At 51.4% G+C, this 17,968-nt stretch overlaps 2 protein-coding genes across 2 annotated transcripts; both read left to right on the top strand.

The window, feature by feature from the left end:
* Positions 1 to 2,540: 2,540 nt before the first annotated feature.
* LOC101685649 (glutathione S-transferase theta-1) lies at positions 2,541 to 5,230 on the top strand. The gene is made up of 5 exons (XM_004742481.3): positions 2,541 to 3,009; positions 3,094 to 3,181; positions 4,270 to 4,420; positions 4,711 to 4,887; positions 4,963 to 5,230. Exons 1-5 carry the CDS (start codon positions 2,898 to 2,900, stop codon positions 5,161 to 5,163), a joined length of 729 nt encoding a protein of 242 aa, XP_004742538.1. The 5' UTR covers positions 2,541 to 2,897; the 3' UTR covers positions 5,164 to 5,230.
* Positions 5,231 to 5,337: 107 nt separating this feature from the next.
* Positions 5,338 to 16,862, top strand: LOC101685339 (glutathione S-transferase theta-4). The gene is made up of 5 exons (XM_004742480.3): positions 5,338 to 6,133; positions 8,185 to 8,272; positions 14,318 to 14,468; positions 15,016 to 15,192; positions 16,410 to 16,862. Exons 1-5 carry the CDS (start codon positions 6,022 to 6,024, stop codon positions 16,605 to 16,607), a joined length of 726 nt encoding a protein of 241 aa, XP_004742537.1. The 5' UTR covers positions 5,338 to 6,021; the 3' UTR covers positions 16,608 to 16,862.
* The last annotated feature ends 1,106 nt before the right edge of the window (positions 16,863 to 17,968 follow it).

The raw sequence follows: 17,968 nt of genomic DNA, 5'->3' as shown, positions 1-17,968 counted from the left end.
AACAAAGGGAAGAGTTCCTAGCTGCCCTTGTCCCTCTCTCCATCTCCCCATCTTGCTTCCAGGTTCCTCTCTTTGTCACGCTTCTCGCATTCTTCCCTGTACCACATGGCTGGGGCTCTTGTTCAATATGGTAAAGCCAGCTGGGATTCTCGGTGTAGGGTTGGGTTACAGATCTCGGATATTGGACTCCCTGATGGCTCTGGGCATGTTGGGTCTGAGCTCAGCCTCCCATCGACAGCCTGGCTGGGCCTGCGTGGCTTCGCTCCCTCCTGTCTGGGCTCCAGGATGGCCGGCTGTGGACAGGCAGGCTCCTGGGGCTGCCCAGCCCTGGTTCTCCCCCTCCACTGAGGAAGAGTCTGAGCCAGCTGTGCTCCTTCTGCAGCTGGTGGCTTCCAGACCTTTTCCTTGGGAAGGACCATGGGCCTCAGCAGGAGTCAGCTTTGTGCCTGTTCCCTGTCCCTCCTTCCCAGAAAGTCCTGCCACAACCCTGGACCCTGCCTGATCCAATCAGAGTGGCCCAGGAATTCAGGGTCTTCACTGGCTGGGCTGAATCATGAACTGTCCTTGAAACCAAGGGTGGGGACAGTCCTCCCCAAGTCACATGTCCTACAAGTACTTGTGTTTGTGGACGGTGGACTTTGTCCCTAACAGTCCTGCCTGGCGGACTTCAGTTCCTATAAAACCGGTGGGGAGGGGCACCTGGGTGGCTCAGTGGGTTAAGCCGCTGCCTTCGGCTCAGGTCATGATCTCAGGGTCCTGGGATCGAGTCCCGCATGGGGCTCTCTGCTCAGCAGGGAGCCTGCTTCTCTCTCTCTCTCTCTCTGCCTGCCTCTCTGCCTACTTGTGATCTCTCTCTGTCAAATAAATAAATAAAATCTTTAAAAAAAAAAAAAAACCGGTGGGGAACATTACAGTTGCCTTGCATGGGTCAAGAAAGTCAGGAAGTAGCTCTAACGTTCCAAGGTCCCAGAATGGGGTGGGGATACCTTCCTGGGAGGCCCTGGGTCATTCCCCAGGGGGCTGTCCCAGCTGTCACCTGCTCCATGACCCAGCACACCAGCATGGGCCAGCGTGGATGCTAGGCCCCAGCTCCCAACCTACCCATGGCTCACAGAGGTGCTGCCCCAGAGCTCACCCCTCAGCATCTCAAGACTGGGGTTCTGACCGAAAACTTGGGTTCTGACAGAAAAGAAGTGTACAGGACAGTCCAGGAGGAAGGGAGAAAAATGCTCAAGGCTGGGAACATGGCTACACTGCGGGGGGGCGGGACGCAACCTGGCTGAGGGCACTTGGGCTGTGGGAGGGAGTTGCGCAGGGGAGCGTGGGATCTGACAGGGACTCGAGAAATCCCTGTGGATTAGGACAGAGGTGCCTTTGGTGGAGGTAGAGGGGCTGGTTAGGACGCTGGTGGAGTTGGAGGGATCGGGTCTGGGTAAGGAGGAGGGAAGACTCCAGGGGGCTGGCCAGAGCCTCAGGGGGTGGGGGTGCTGCACCTGAGGTGGGGGGATCCAGAGAAGGATGGTAAGGAGAGGGATGCCTTGAGGTGCCTGGGTGGTGCCGTTGGTTAAACGTCCGACTCTTGGTTTTGGCTTGGGTCCTGCTCTCATGGGTGGTGGGATAGAGGCCCGAGTTGGGCCTCTGAGCTCAGCAGGAGTCTGCTTGGATACTCTTTCCCTGTGGCCCTTTCCCCACTTGTGTGCTCACATGCTCGCTAGCTCTCTCACAAATAAATAAATAAATAAATAAATAAATAAATAAATAAATAAAGATGTCTTTACCAAGTCAGCATGTCAGGACAGGTACTCAGACTGGAGAGAGGAGAGGACTGGGCTGGGGGTGGAGGTGGGGTCATATGAGTGCGTGTGTGTGTGTGTGTGTGTGTGTGTGTGTGTGAGAGAGAGAGAGAGAGACAGAGACAGAGACAGAGACAGAGAGACTCTGTGTGACTGTGTGAGAGCATGTGACTTGTGTGTGAATGTGTGTACGTGTGTGACTGTGTGATTGTGTGAGAGTATGTGACTATGTATGTGTGAGTGTGTGACTATATAAATCTGTGTTTGTGAGTGTGTGACTTTGTGTGACTGTGGGTGTCTGTGTGTGTGTGTGTGTGTGTGTCAGGGTGTGACTTTGTGTGTGGGACTCTGTGTGACTGTGTGAGTTTGTGACTGCGTGTGAATCTGTGTTTGTGAATACATGACTGCGTGTGTGTGTGTGAAGTGATTGTGTATGCTACTATGTGTGATTGTGTGAGAGTGTGTGATTGTTTATGTGTGTGTGACTGTGTGTATATTTGTGAGTGCGTGACTGTGTGTGAGTCTGTGTGCATGTGAGTCTGTGTGGGGGAGACTGTGTGAATTTGTGACTGTGTGTGAATCTGTCTGTGAGTGCGTGACTGTGTGTGTGTGTGTGTGTGTGACTCTGTGTGTGTGTGACTCTGTGTGTGTGTGTGTGAAGCCCAGGAGCCTGTGCAAAGAAAGACACAAAAGGCCTTAAAGACCAATCATGTGTGTCTGCTGCCAGGGAGCCTCCCACCTCAGCTAGGATTGTGAAAGCTGCCCTGGCTGCCAGGAAGCCGAGATAAGGGGGTAGCCCAGCCAGAGGGAAGAAATGGCTGTGGGGGTGTCCAAGCTTTTCTAACACCCTGGGAAGGAGGAGAAGGGCCAGGCTGGGGACCCTGCTGTGGAAAACCAGCGACCAGTCTCCAATAGCCCACCCTGCCACCATTCCACAGAGGCCAGGAGGTGTGGAGGCTTGGCGGGGCGCCCAGCAAGTACTTCAGAGGAAGTAGGTTTCAGGGAGGGGAACATATTTCTTCAGGCCCCATTTTGGAGGGGCCAAACAAACCCTCAGAGGCCGAACTGAGTGGAGGGAAGGTGAAGACAGTGGGAGGCACAGCCATGCCCCTGGAGCTGTTCCTGGACCTCTACTCGCCCCCCTGCCGTGCCATCTACATATTTGCCCGGAAGAATGGCATTCCCTTTGAGCTGCGGCCTGTGGAGCTAGGACGTGGTGAGTCCTGACTAGGCTGGGCTCCATGGAGGGGTTGTCCAGGGGCAAGAACTTGATGAACTACTCATCCTCTCCACCCCTCAGGGGAGCACCTGAAGCCTGAATTCCTGAAGGTAAACCCCCTGGGGAAGGTACCTGCCCTCAAAGATGGGGATTTCCTGCTGGCGGAGAGGTAATGGGGTCCTGGGGGTCCTGAGGCCTGAGGAGTCTTCTGGGCTGGGGAAGGTGGAGGGAGGAAGGCAGAAAGCTGATGACCCCTTGCTGGGAGATTTTTCCAAACTGGTGTAGTCTCTCCCCACCCCCAACTTTTGGCTCACCCAGCTTGCAGGCAAGGGCTGAGCTAGGAGACTGCTTTGGGGCAAAAGCTGGTAGCTTCCACCTGGGAAAAAGGGGCATAGGTCACTCAGTCAAGCCTGGACCGCCTGGAGCCAGCTAAGGAAGATCAGAGCTTGAGGTCAGCCCTCCCCAAATGTCCCAAACCCGGCCTCTCAGTCCCAGGAGCCGGAAGGCAGGCAGCCCCAGATCGGCACTGGGCTCTGAATCCCAGTTCCCTACGTCCTTGCTCTCTGCCGCGGACAGGTCACAGAACTTCGTGTCCCCTGTGTCTACTCTGTAAAATGGGCAAGTAATGTGACCCTCCCCCAGGATTTGCCTGAGAATAGAAACTGGCCCCCAAGTACTAGAAGCCCAGAGGGGATCAAGAAAAGGGGTTCTGGGAGCCTGGGTGGCTCAGTGGGTTAAGCCGCTGCCTTCGGCTCAGGTCATGATCTCGGGGTCCTGGGATCGAGTCCCGCGTGGGGCTCTCTGCTCAGCAGGGAGCCTGCTTCTCTCTCTCTCTGCCTGCCTCTCTGTCTACTTGTGATGTCTCTGTCAAATAAATAAATAAATAAATCTTAAAACAAAAAAAAAAAAAAAGAAAGGGGTTCTGGGGAGCACTGGCCTGGGAGGGACCTGGGAGACCCCTTGGGCAGGCCGTCCACGGCAGGTCTGCCTGCCTCCTGCTCAGTAAGACTCTGACGCCAGAGAGCGGGGCCTGGAGGCAGAGGGCTCCTAGAAGAGAGAGGAGTTGGAAATGTGGGCCCCTGGGGAAGCACTTGAGGAATGGAGAAGTTTGGTAGGGAGACGATGACCATTGCTGGGGATGTGAGAATCGGGGCATCCTCCCCTGGAGGTGGCATTGGGAGAGAGATCCAGCTGGATCATCCTGTTTGCTGCCCAGTGCTGAGGGCTGGGGAAATCTCCGACGCCCCTTGTTTGTAGCGTGGCCATCCTCTTATACCTGAACCGCAAGTACCAGGTGGCGGCCCACTGGTACCCCACGGAGCTGCAGGCCCGCGCACGTGTGGACGAGTACCTGGCATGGCAGCACACCGCCGTCCAGCTGCCGGCCACCAACGTCTACCTGTGTAAGGTGAGACTCCCTGCCCTAGTGTGCAGGCTTGGGTGGGAGCTGGAGATACCCCCCATCACGCCCCCATGCTGGAAAGAACCCGTTGGCCTATATACAGCCTCTCATCCCCTGTCCCAGGTAGACATCTGTAATCTGTCACAGCACTCCATCCCTGGAGTCTGAATGACACCTCAGAATCCTTCTGGATACAGTGCCCACAGTGGGTGGGGGGTATAACTGATGGATGGGGGCCAGGAGGGGTAGCCAGGTGGCTGCGGATGTTTGAACCGCCTCGATTCTCCCCTGCCCAGTCCCTCCTGCCCCATTTCTCGGGGCAGCCCGTGGACCCTGTGCGGCTAGACCGGCTGTTGGAGAAGCTGAAGCCAGCTCTGAGGCACTTGGATCAGGAGGTCCTGGCCACCAAGCCCTTCCTGGCCACAGAGCAGCTCTCCCTGGCAGATTTGATGGCATTCACAGAGCTAATGCAGGTGCTTGCCTGCTTGCCTTCTGGGGTGGGGGTGGGTGGACTCTGGGCCCAGCGCTGAGTCCCCTTGTCTCCCCAGCCCACTGCTGTCGGCTGTGACATCTTCCAAGACTGGCCCCGACTGGCGGCGTGGCGAGCCCGAGTGGAGGCTGCTCTGGGTCCTGAGCTTGTCCAGGATGCCCACAGGCTTGTGCTGCAGCCTCGGGACCCCCGAGATGCCCAGCGGGATCCCAAGCTGGCCCAGGAGCTGGTGCAGAGACTGCTGGAGCGGCTCAGCTGAGAGGGGAGTGGCCAGGCCCGGAACCCTGCTCTCTCCTGCCCACAATAAACATGCTATGTGCCCTCCACTTGTCTCTAGTCTCACTCGGCCTTAGAAGGTGGGGTCTCCCCTCTTATGAGCAGAATCTAGAGGGACAAGAGATGTCTCATGATGATGCAGCCTCAAGTGACAATACTCAGGCCTCTCCATCTGGGTCCAGTTACCTTCTTGAGTTGCCAGGTGGCCACTGCCAGTCCCAAGCCAGGCCTGAAGTTTCTGGGCTGCTCTGCCTGGCTGGTTGACCCCTGATACTCCTGTGACATTGTCTCCGGGGCCCTGACTTTTTGCCAGGCTCCTGCTTCTTTTCCTCCCCACACTTTTCTAACTGCAGTTCAGGCTAGACTGACCTACGCATACCCCCGAGCATGCTTCTGAAACCCTCCATGGTTCATTCTCATTGCCCTGTTCTCATTCTGGACTCTACAGAACCCCTTGGGTCGTGTTCTGCAATGAAGTCCTAATCCTGAGAATTCCCAAGTGTAAGTCCTTCTCAGAAATGGGCCACACGCACACACATGCACCTAGAGGGGAGTGAAGGGCAGGGCTGCAGGGGGCCCCCGCCTTCTGCCCCTGAGCGGGGGACCTCTACCTAGTCTGCCCCTGAGTTTCCCCAGAATCCTTGCTGCTGTGAGAATTCCGGGATTCCTGGCCTCATGACAACACCAAGTGAAACAATAAGTTCCAGAACACGGGGTCATGGGCCTGAGTTGGAGACGACTGAAGGGTACAGGGCCAAGGCCAAGGACTCAGGCTACATATAGGCTCAGGTTCAGAGCCTGGTAGCTGTGGCTGGTGGGGGTGTCCATCGTATGGTTCAGCATGGGCCTAGAGCTCTATCTGGACCTGCTGTCAGCATCTTGCCGTGCTGTCTATATCTTTGCTAGGAAAAATAGCATCCCCTTCGACTTCCAGTTTGTGGATCTGCTAAAAGGTAGGCACCCCCTGCTGCAGGGTATATGTCTGACCCTGAGGGGCAGCAGGCACAAGGTTAGGGTGTCTCTAAGCTGAGACACAGAGGATACTCCACCCATCAGAGTCCCCAGGGGAAGAAACGTTTCCCAAGGGAATTGTAGGCTGTCCATTCTCCCTCACTTTCTCCCCTGCTGTGACCAACAGGCTCTTCTAAGGTAAAAGGGGAAGGCAGAGCTGCTGAGTGTCCCCCAGTCTCCCATCCAGTGCCCTTGGCTTTTCCTTGTGGGAGGGTAGCCTCCTGTTAGCTGCAGCACCTCTGACCAGTTGGCAAAGGCTGCCAAAGTGCGTGGTCATTCAAATCTGAGTCAAGCCTCCTGCTTCAGCTCACACCTACCCTCCCTGCTCAGAGTGACACAGACCTTGAGTGGTACATAGGGTGCTGGTCTCCAACATATTCCAAGCACAGAAGGCATTCTTAAAATCTCAGGTTGCCGAGGCAGAAGTCTCTAGAACACAGAGGAGACCAGGCGCTCTGAAATGAGGTGTGAGTCGAGCCCTACAAGTGTTTCCAGCCACAGGCAGCCAGCTGTGGAAGGGTTAAAACGCCAGATAGATTGGGATGCCTGGCTGGCTCAGTTGGTAGAGTGTGTGGACTTTTGAGCCTGGAGTTGTGAGTTCAGGCTCATGTTGAGCAGAGAGCTTACTTTAAGATTTTATCTATTTGGGAGAGCAAGCATGCGAAAGAGCAAGAGCATGGTGGGGAAGGGCAGAGGAAGAGGGAGAGGCAGACTCCCTGCCGGGCAGAGGGCCCAATGGAGGACTCAATCCCAGGACCTTGGGATCATGACCTCAGCCTAAGGCAGACACTTAATGACTGAGTCACTCAGGCGCCTGGAGCAGAATGTACTTAAAACAAAGCCAAACAAAAAACAAAACAAGGTTCCTCAAAAAGTTAAAAATAGAGCTACCCTATGACCCAGCAATTGCACTACTAGCTATTTACCCCAAAGATATAAATGTCATGATCTGAAGAGGCACCTGCACCCCAATGTTTATAGCAGCAATGTCCACAAGAGTCAGACTATAGGAAGAGCCCGACTATAGGAAGAGCCCAGATGTCCATTGGTAGATGAATGGATAAAGGAGATGTGGTACACACACACACACACACACACACACATACACACACACTGGAATACTTTTCAGCCATCAAAAAGATGATATCTTGCTGTTTACAATGGCATGGCTGGAACTAGAGGGTATTAAGCTTAGCGAAATAAGTCAGTCAGAGAAAGACAATTATATGATCTCACTCATATGTGGACTTTAAGAAACAAAATGGAGGATCATAGGGGAAGGGAGGGAAAAATAAAACAAGATGAAATCAGAGAGGGAGACAAACCATAACAGATTCTTAATCATAGGAAACAAACTGAGTGTTGCTGGAGGGGAGGGGATAGGGGGATGGGGTAACTGGGTGATGGGCCTTAAGGAGGGCATGATGTAACATCACTGTGTATTACATAAGACTGATGAAACACTGACCTTTACCTCTGAAACTAATAATACATTATATGTTAATCAATTGAATTTAAATTTTAAAAATGTTTAAAAACAAAGTAATGACCTTGAAAAAAATGCCAAAACACAACAACAAAACAAACCTCCTTGGAGATTGATTGCCTATGAGAGGCTCCCTTTTGGATTCCAGCTGTATGCTGGGGCCCGGGGCTCCTGGCTGCCCTGACCCTTTTAGAGGGGGCTGTAGAGGGTGGGATCCAGGCTCCTAGGTCTTCTGCTGTTTCCTGGGCTGGGGCTTCAGGCCCAGAGTTGGGAGTGGGGCTAGAGGTCCCCAACTTCTGTGTCCTGGTCACTGAACCTGGGATCCGGCAGGAGACTTGATCCTAATCCCTGTTCAGCCCCTGACTTGCCCTTTGACCTGAAGTGAGCCATGGTACTCCTCTGGGTTTGCTTCCCCTTCTAGAGAGAATTTCTTCCTCTGGGAGATCTGGTTCTCTCTTCCCTGGGGTCCCGGTGCCCTCAGACCTTTACCTTACCTGCCCCTCTCAGGTCACCACCACAGCAAGGAATACATAGCAATCAACCCCTTGAAGAAGCTACCCAGCCTCAAAGATGGAAAATTTGTCTTATCTGAAAGGTAAGTCTTTACCTTTTTGGGGCCCGTACCCCACCATCTGTCTCTGCTCCTCCCAGAGATCCATGCAGAGCCGACCTGCTAGTGCTTATTTTTTATTGACTGTGAACAATTTTATATGTACACCAAGGGGGAATGAGTACCAAGTAATGAGGAGTATAGCAACCTCAGCATGATACCCATCACCCCATTCCAACAGTGGTCCACTCGGGGAGCCCATTTTTTCATCACCTGTAACCCCTTCTATTCCCCTGCCTGCCAACCACCCCAACATTTCATCCATAAATGTTTAGGAGTACAGTTTTAAGAGATAAGGGCTCTTGAAAAAAAAAAAAGAGAGAGATTTAGAGGGTGTTTGGGTGGCTCAGTTAAGTGTCTGCCTCTTGGTTTCGGCTCAGGTCATGGTCTCAAGATTGTGAGACTGAGCCCTACCTTGAGCTCTGTGCTGAGTATGGAGCCTGCTTGGGATTCTCTCTCTCCCTTTCCCTCTGTCCCCCTTCTCGCACGTGTGCGCACGTTCTGTCTCAAATAAATAAATCTTAAAAAAAAAAAAAAGAAAAAAAAAGCATCAATACCATGATGGCACCTTGTAAAATTAATAATAATCCCTGGCTTTTAACTAATATCCTATTTGTATTCGAAAGTCTCTGATTATCTCACAGAGAGTTTCTTTGTAGCTTGTGCATTTGAATCTGGCTCAGAAAAAGCTGCCACATATTGTAGCTGGTGATGTGCCTCCTGGGTCCCTTTTCATCTACAGCCCCCTCCATGACCCACGTTTTTGCCTTTGCATTTTTTTTTTTTAAAGTCTGAGCCGGGCGCCTGGGTGGCTCAGTGGGTTGGGCTGCTGCCTTCGGCTCAGGTCATGATCTCGGGGTCCTGGGATCGAGTCCCGCGTCGGGCTCTCTGCTCAGCGGGGAGCCTGCTTCCCTCTCTCTCTCTCTCTCTCTCTCTGCCTGCCTCTCCATCTACTTGTGATTTCTCTCTGTCAATAAATAAATTAAAAAAAAAAAATCTTAAAAGTCTGAGCCGCCTGATGCGGGTCTTGATCCCAGGGCTCTGAGATCATGACTGGAGCTGAAGGCAGACACAACCAACTGTGCCTGCCAGGCACCTCTTGCCTTTACATTTTTGTCGTGGTTGAAGAAACTGAGTTCTTTGTCCTGTGGAGTTTCCCACAGTCTGAGTTTTGCTGATCACATTCTCATGGTGTCATGTTTACATGGTTTTCCCTTCCTTTCATTTCCTGTAAACTGGTCATTGGAAATAGAAGTTTGGTAAGATTCTGGGTTGACTGCTTCTGAGGTGGTGTCGTAAGTTTAAAGTACATCTTCCAAGTGGACACAGGATCTGGCGGGGGGTAGGGGAGGTGGGGCCCAGGGCCTGGTTATTTTCCTAGGGCTGCTGTCACAAATTACCACTGACTGAATGACTTAGCACAATGGAAATTGTATTTGTTTTCTTTCTTTTTTTATTTTTTTTTTTACAGTTCCGGACATTAGAAGTGAAAATTGAGGTGCTAGTAGGGCCATGTTGGGGAGTTGGGGAAGCTTCGTTGAAGGCCTGTGTCTTAGCTCTGGTAGCCTCAGGCATTCCTGGCTGGGAGACCGCCATCTTGCCTTCCACCTGTGTGTGTCTCTGTGTCCAGATTTCCCCATTTTGTAAGAACACGAGTCATATGGGCTTAGAGTCTACTCTAAGACCTCATTTTATTTTTACTTTTATATTTTTAAGTAATCTCTACAACCACTGTGGGGCTTGAACTCACAATCCTGAGGCCAAGAGTCACTCGGTCTTCAACTGAGCTAGACAGGCACCCCTCCAAGATTTCATTTTAATTTAATTTCCTCTGTAAAGACCCAGTTTCCAAATCAAGCTACATTCTGAGATCCTGGGTGTTAAGATTTCCACACATCTTTGGGGAACACAATTCAACCCGTAACAGTGTGTCCCCTGGGCCCCCCAAATTCATATCCTTCCTATGTGCAAAATATAGTCACCTCATCCCAACATCTCCAGAAGTCTTAATTACTCTGGTGTCAACTCTTAGCCCAAAATGCCACGTCCACATTATCCAAATCAGGGATGGGTGAGATACAGGTGATGATTCATCCTGGGGCCTAGTTCTGCTCTCTGTGAACCTGGGAAACCAGGTGACACGCTGTCCTGCTTCTAAAATACAATGGGGAGGAGTGCCTGGCTGGCTCAGTCGGTGGAGCATAAGACACTTGATCTCAGGGTGTTGAGTACAATCCCTACATTGGGTACTATAGACATTACTTAAAAATAACAATAAAAGGGTGCCTGGGTGGCTCAGTCAGTTAAGCGGCTGCCTTTGGCTCAGGTCATTCCCAGGGTCCTGGAATCGAGCCCTGCATCAGGCTCCCTGCTCAGTGGTGCTTCTTCTTTTCCCTCTGCCTGTCACTCTGTCTACTTGTGCTATGTCTCTGTCAAATAAAGAAATTTTAAAAATAACAATAGAAAAAAATGTGGGGGACATCCCAGGGTGGATATTCCCATTCCCTAACAGAGAAATAGGAAGGGAAAATAAAAATTTCATGCATCCCAAGCAAGTCTGAAACCTAGCAGGGTAAATTGTTTTACATTTTAAGGCTTGAAAATCATCCTTGTTGGCTCCTTGCTCAGCTCCTTGGGTCTGTTAGGGTGGTGACTCCACCCTCTGGAACTAGGGAGACCAAGACTCGGCCCCTACCTGTGCTGCCCCGATTCAGGTCTGCTGGTGGCTGGACTTCCTCACTGTTCCTCACCTCCCTGCCCCTCCAGCCAGGGGAACAAGGGCCTAGCCCAGATGGACAGAATCTCCCCTGACCATCTCCCTGTCCGTCTGTCTGGGAAAGGACCAGCCCCACCTTCTCAGGTTATCTGATGTTCCCAGGGAAGGACATGCATGGGCCTGCTCGGAGCCACAGTCTTGGCTGTGGTGGTCCGGGGCACTGGGACCCCTGAATGCCAGTACCCCCCAATCCCTGGATTAAAGATGACAGAGCAGGTCCCTGTGAGAGGAGTTGGTGAGAGGGTGCTAGGTAGACAAGGCCAGGCACCCACTCCAGGGTCATCCCAGGGACTTTGATAACAGCTGGGGGTCTGCTCCCCAAGAGATGGGGCTCCTTCAGGCACAGCAAGCTCTGGTCTCCGTAAGAAGAGTTCAAGAATATGCCGGTGGTGGGCCCCACTTGGCCTTGGTGTTCCCAGTGGGGAAGCCAGGAAGGCTGATGTTAAGAACGAGCACGAGGGATCCTAGCCTCAAGGTGCAGGATAGAGACTCAGAGTGTGTCACTGGGGACTGTGGGCTCGGGCAGAGTGGCACAGGCTACAGACACCCTGGGAGGAACCAGTCAGGACTGGGAGCCATCACTGACAGGTCTGCCCAGAACAGTCGTGACCCAGGATTGGCCCCCAAGGGTGGTATTTCCAGAGATCACAAAATAGGGAGGGGCTTTGGGCCAGTGAGGCAAGCCTCTGCCTGTCCCTCGGGGGAGACCATCCTCTTGTCTCCACTGCCAATTCATTCTCCTCCCCACCTGACTCTGTCCATCTCCCCACCCCTCTGGCCTGCCTGGCCAAGGTCATACACTATGCCAGGTAGTCAAGAACAGTGGTGGGGCTTGGGCTGAGGCTCAGGGCCCGACTGCTGGGGTCAAACCCCGATCCTGTCACTCATGGTCTGTGTGTCTTTGGTAAGTTTGTTCTATTTCTGAGCCTCAGTTTCCTCAAATGTAAGCCTGCTGGTACCCACCTTACAGGGTTATTGTGAGATCAGCTGAGATGATTTAGGATTTCCATCCCTTCTTATAGAGTTGGTCCTCTGGGGCCTCCCTCCTCCCTCCCAGGCTCTTCCTTCCCTCCCTCTCCCCCCACCCATCTCTGCTCCTTTCTCATCTGCTGACTCTGCACAGGTGGTGGGTGTTGAGGGGCGAACAAGGTGGGTGGGGCAGCTCCTTGGACTTTGATATCATCAGACACTCTGGCTCAGGACTCGCTAGGGCCCCAGAGGTCCTAAATACCTCAAATGCCTTTGTCCACCCTGTGTTCCTCCCTTCCTGCCCCCCATCAGCCAAGAGCAAGACCACCCCCTCCAAATGGTGCCTCCAGTCTGTACCCTCCCCAGACCCCTGTGGTCTCTGCCCACCTCAGAACCCCTCCGCCCAGTACCAGAGTGATCTTTTCTTTCTTTCTTTTCTTTTTCTTTCTTTCTTTCTTTTTCTTTTTTTTTAAAGATTTTACTTATTTGATAGAGACACAGCGAGAGAGGGAACACAAGCAATGAGAGAGGGAGTGGGAGAGGGAGAAGCAGACTCTCCACAGAGCCAGGAGCCTGATGCGGCTCAATCCCAGGTCCCTGGGATCATGACCTGAGCTGGAGGCAGACGCTTAACGACTGAGCCACCCAGGCGTCTCTTTCTTTCTTTCGAGATATAATTACCATATAGCATATTATTAGTTTCAGGTGTACAACATCATGACTCGATATATGAATCTATTGTGAAATGATCACCGCGTAAAGTTGTAGTTGATGTCCATCACCAGACAGAGTTGTAGATTTTTTCCCCTTGTGGTAAGAAATTTTAAGATCTACTCTCTCAGTACCCTTCAAATATACAATACAGTATTATTATTATTTTTGTAAGGATTTTATTTATTTGACAGAGAGACACAACGAGAGAGGGAACACAAGCAGGGGGAGTAGGAGAGGGAGAAGCAGGCTTCCTGCGGAGCAGGGAGCCCAATACGGGGCTCCATCCAGGACGCTGGGATTCAGACCTGAGCCTGACGTTAAGCGGATGCTTAACGACTGAGCCACCCAGGCGCCCCTACAATACAGTATTATTAACTTGGGTCACAATTACATCCCTGTGATTTATTTTATAGCTGCAAGTCTGAACCTTTTGACTCCCTCCATCCATTTCATCCCCCTGTGGCCCTGGCTTTGTTTTTGCTTGTTTGCTTGTTTTTTTTAGATTCTACATATAAATGAGCTCACATTGTGTTTTTCTCTGTGTGACCTATTTCACTTAGCATAACCCCTTAAGTTCCATCCATGTTGTCACAGATGGCAGGATTTCCTCCTTTTCTATGGGCGAATAACATCCCATTGTATATTTACACCACACATTCTCCGTGCATTCATTCATCGATGGACACTTAGGTTGTTTCTGTGTCTTGGTTCTAATGCCTCAGTGAACGTGGGGGTGCAGATATCTTTTTCTTACAGTGTTTCTGTTTCCTTCAGATAAATATCCAGAAATGGAGTTGTTGGATTATACCGTAGTTTAGGACCTTCCATATTGTTTTCCACAACGGCTGCACCAGTTTGTATTCCCACCAACAATGCAGAAGGATTCCTTTTCTTCCACAGCCTTGCCAACACATGTTATTTTTTGTCCTTTTGATGGCAGCCATTATCATGGGCCTGAGGTGATAGCTCCTGGTGGTTTTGTCTTGCATTTCCCTGCTGATGATTGGCATAGAGCATCTTTTCATGTGTCTGTTGGCCATGTGGAGATCTTTTCTGGAAAAATGTCTCCTCAGCTCTTTGCCCTTTTTTGGTTGGTTTATTTGTTTTCTTGCTATTGAGTTGTAGGACAGAGGGAGCTTTCTAAAGTTTAAGGTGTATTTTCTCACCCTCCTGCTTACATAACCTTGAGGATCAAGTCCATATCCTCCTACAGCTCTGGGGGCCTCCCTGGGTGGCCTTCCTGTCTCTGACCACTCTCCCCATCCTTCTTCTGGTCACACTTTTTCATTTTCTCCAAATTGCTACCTCTTACACCTGAATTCCCGTACATGTCGTTCTCCACTGAGATCTCCCTTCTCCAATGAATGGTGAACATCCATTCACCCTGCTGGCCTTCCTCTAGCACACACTGACTGGTGGACTGAATGCATTTCTTGGCACCATTTGGGCTTATTCTTCCCCTAGGAGAATGTCCGTGCCTACAGCCCACCTCTGGCTGCATCGCACTGGGTCGTGGGTGTAATGGGATTGGGGAAGGCAAGAGCAGTGCCCCTGGCTTTCCCTTTCTACAGTGTGGCCATCCTTTTCTACCTGTGCCGCAAGTACAGCACACCCTCGCACTGGTACCCACCAGACCTGCACACACGTGCCCGCGTAGATGAGTTCATGGCCTGGCAGCACACTGCCATTCAGCTGCCCATGACCAAGATCCTCTGGATCAAGGTGAGTGGGACCAATGCTAGGGCTGACCACCAGTGAATTCAAGCAAGTCTCCCTTCGCCTTCCTGAGCCTCATTTCCTTGGCTCCCTCTCCTGCTTGCCTTACAGAGCTGATGGGAGTATGGAATGAACCACTGGGTATGAAATAGTCTTGTAAAAACAAAGGGAAGGGCACCCAGGAGGGGTTGACATTACTCAAGTTGGGATAGGATTCCAGAAATTTCATTCTGAATGAGAAAACCCCAGAGTCCAAGGGCCCATAGGGACCACCAAATATGAACATGACCAATAGCCCATATATGTACCCTTACTTCTTATCTCATGCCTGTGATGGACATCACTAACCAATCACAGGATTACTTCCTGCTGGGATCTCGAAATCCCCCTGAACAATGGCCCTCTACCAACCAGAGCTACTAAAAGAGGTGAACCTACTTTATGCCCTTGGTTCTGCCCAACATTTCTCCAACATTTCTCAAGCAGACCCCAGAGGGTCAGATGGGAACTAGAGGGCAGCCTCCTCTTCCCTCCCCTCCCCCACCCTGGCCAGATGCTGATTCCAATGATCACAGGCGAGGAGGTTCCAGCCGAGAAGACAGAGCAGATGCTGGCCGAGGTGAAGAACAGCATGCAGCTCTTTGAGGAGAAGTTTCTGCAGGACAAGATGTTCATCACCGGGGACCACATCTCACTGGCTGACCTGGTGGCCCTGGTGGAGATGATGCAGGTGCGAAGTGGGGTTGGTGGGGGCACAGAGCCTGGGCACAGGTGAGACTCCTCCGTAACCACTGGGGCCATAGCTTGAGGATAGGCTGGTAAAGGAGGAGACATGGAGGACTGTGGGAGCCAGGGCTGGGGTGCCTGGACTCCACCCAGGGGTGACAGAAAGCACAGATTTTGAACCAAGGAGGACCACGATTATCCATGCTTCACAATGATTTTTCAGCATGGGGAGGGGCTGGAGGGTGGGCCCAGGACAGAGAGAAGAATACAGCATCTCTGTGAGTCAGCCAGAATCCTGGATGGCTTCTCTTTCTGTGGACTCTCCAGAATGTGTACAGAGGCCTCCAAAGCATCCTTCCGGCCGAGTGCTTCTTTCCTAGAGCCCCAGACTTACAGCTATACAAAGCAACTCCCACGGCTCTGGTCTGAGGGGCACCCACTGTGCATTTGGAGGGCATAACATACCTGGGTGTGGGGCATTTATGTGGTCTCTACCTGCAGGGGAGGATGGCCAGTTCTGACCTAGCTGGTGTGCAGGATGGCCAATTTAGACCCTGGCTAATGTCTTGAGAGACCCACATAATCTCTGGCCAGTATGCCTCATATCTCCTTTAGACCCTGGTCAGGGTGCAGAGCAGACCATCACCAGGAAAAACCACTTCAGTTTTTCTGTCCCAGGTGGCACGGTCCCCTACATTTCACATCCTACCCCTTACATTTCATGAGCACCCACTCCATTTTGGGGCCCCCAAGTTTCTTGGGTGCATGCTTCTTAGACTGCCTACCACGTCTCCCATTCCAGGCCCTGTGCCTGATTGCAGAGACAGGCTCAATGTAGAGGAAAAAACCCTGAATTCTTCCCACCTTCATCTGAGAACAAGGGATTTCCTGGAAGAAGGCAGGACCCATCGAAAGTTTCATGCTGGAGAGGTGGGAAACATCTGGGCCAGATGTCACCTCAGAGAGGGAGTCAGGAGCCTTGGAGCAAGACCAGTGGCGAAGAACCCTGGAGATTCCAATCTTCCAATGCTCACCCCACGTCTATCACATAGCATCTGATCTCTTGCCAAGGCCTGGGGGTTGGGTGGGTCACAGACTCACTCTTTGTGGGAGGCTGATGGGGAGACACCCCGAGGCTGTGAGGGGACCCAGGTGGGGCTGGTCACCCCCCTCGCCCTCCTCTTCCCAGTTGACCACTCCTTCCTCTTCGTTTGTCTACAGCCCATGGGAAGCCAGTATAACGTCTTCCTCTGTAGCTCCAAGATAGCTGAGTGGCGCATGAGGGTGGAGCTGGCTATTGGCTCTGGCCTCTTCTGGGAGGCCCATGACCGGCTGATGAAGTTGGCAGAGTGGGACTGTTCAACACTGGATCCAATGGTCAAGGAGAAGATCTGCGAGTTGCTGCAGAAGTTCAAGTAGAAGCAGCCCATCCTACAGGGCCCGGCTGGCTCAGCCCTTTTGAGCTGCCTTCCTTAGAGGAGATGTTAAAAACAACCTCATTTCTTTGCTGAATAAAGTACTATAACAACCACCATGGCTTCTGAGCCTGGACAGTTGGAGTAAGCACAGGATATGTACGGTGTGGGGGAGGGTGGTGGTCTCGGGTCCCCCCAGATTCCAAAAAGAGTTTAAAAATTGAAAGTTAAATACAATTAAGGGCACCCTGCTGGCTCAGTTGGTAGAGCAAGCAAATCTTGATCTCAGGATCGTGAGTTTGAGCCCCACGTTGGACATAGAGCTGACTTAAAAAAAAATCGACTGGGGGCTCTTGGGCCGCTCAGTCAGTTAAGCATCCCACTCTTGGTTTCGGCTCAGGTCATGATCTCAGGGTTGTGAGTTGAGCCCTGCATCAGGCTCCGCCCTCAGTACAAAGTCTGCTTGAGATTTTCTCCTCCTCACCCCCTCCACTCATGTGCATTTGCATTCACACATTCTCTCTCTCTCAAATAAATATATAAATATATAAATGTTTAAAAAAATCAACTGGATTGGGGCGCCTGGGTGGCTCAGTGGGTTAAGCCGCTGCCTTCGGCTCAGGTCATGATCTCAGGGTCCTGGGATCGAGTCCCGCATCGGGCTCTCTGCTCAGCGGGGAGCCTGCTTCCTCCTCTCTCTCTCTCTGCCTGCCTCTCTGCCTACTTGTGATCTGTCAAATAAATAAATAAAATCTTTAAAAAAAAAAAAAAAATCAACTGGATTTAATACAACTTAGCAAATAAATATGATAAAAGTATCAATAATAATAGTTGATGAATTCAATACTCCATTCTCAATAATGAATGAAACAAGATAGAAGACTATGAAGGAAGTAGAGAACTTGAATGATGCTGTAAACCAATGGACCTACTAGATATATACACAGAACACTTCGCACAATGACCACAGAATACACAATCTTTTTTTTGGATCATTCTCCAGGATCGATCATCTGTAAGGTCACAAAATAAATCTCAATGAAGTCATATCATGTATGTTCTTGGAACATAATGGAGTGAAATTAGAAAGTAACGGAAGAAAAACTAGAAAGTTCACAAATACCTGGAAATTAAACAGTATATTCTTAAACAACCATAGAAAAGTTAGAAAATACCTCTAACACACAGAAACAAAAACACAGGGGCACTTGGGTGGTTCAGTCAGGTAAGCGTCTGCCTTTGGCTCAGGTTATGATCCCAGGGTCCTGGGATCGAATCCACAGGGAGCTCCCTGCTCAGTGGGAGTCTGCTTCTCCTTCTCCCTCTGCCCCTCATCCCGTTCCCTCCTCATGCTCTCTCTCTCTG

This window comes from Mustela putorius, unplaced genomic scaffold, assembly GCF_011764305.1.
Source record: "Mustela putorius furo isolate JIRA1106 unplaced genomic scaffold, ASM1176430v1.1 tig00003858_pilon_pilon_pilon, whole genome shotgun sequence".
Lineage (NCBI taxonomy): Eukaryota > Metazoa > Chordata > Mammalia > Carnivora > Mustelidae > Mustela > Mustela putorius.
The sequence above is the reverse complement of the archived record's forward strand: the minus strand, read 5'-3'. Positions and strand labels throughout refer to the sequence as shown.

Bases quoted from the DNA above. Each gene is read 5' to 3' on its own strand.
- LOC101685649 (XM_004742481.3), top strand. From the start codon at position 2,898: ATGCCCCTGGAGCTGTTCCTGGACCTCTACTCGCCCCCCTGCCGTGCC. The intron at 4,421-4,710 runs GTGAGACTCCCT...TCCCCTGCCCAG, and splicing joins CCAACGTCTACCTGTGTAAG to TCCCTCCTGCCCCATTTCTC. The intron at 4,888-4,962 runs GTGCTTGCCTGC...TTGTCTCCCCAG, and splicing joins CATTCACAGAGCTAATGCAG to CCCACTGCTGTCGGCTGTGA.
- LOC101685339 (XM_004742480.3), top strand. From the start codon at position 6,022: ATGGGCCTAGAGCTCTATCTGGACCTGCTGTCAGCATCTTGCCGTGCT. The intron at 8,273-14,317 runs GTAAGTCTTTAC...CCCTTTCTACAG, and splicing joins AAATTTGTCTTATCTGAAAG to TGTGGCCATCCTTTTCTACC. The intron at 15,193-16,409 runs GTGCGAAGTGGG...GTTTGTCTACAG, and splicing joins CCCTGGTGGAGATGATGCAG to CCCATGGGAAGCCAGTATAA.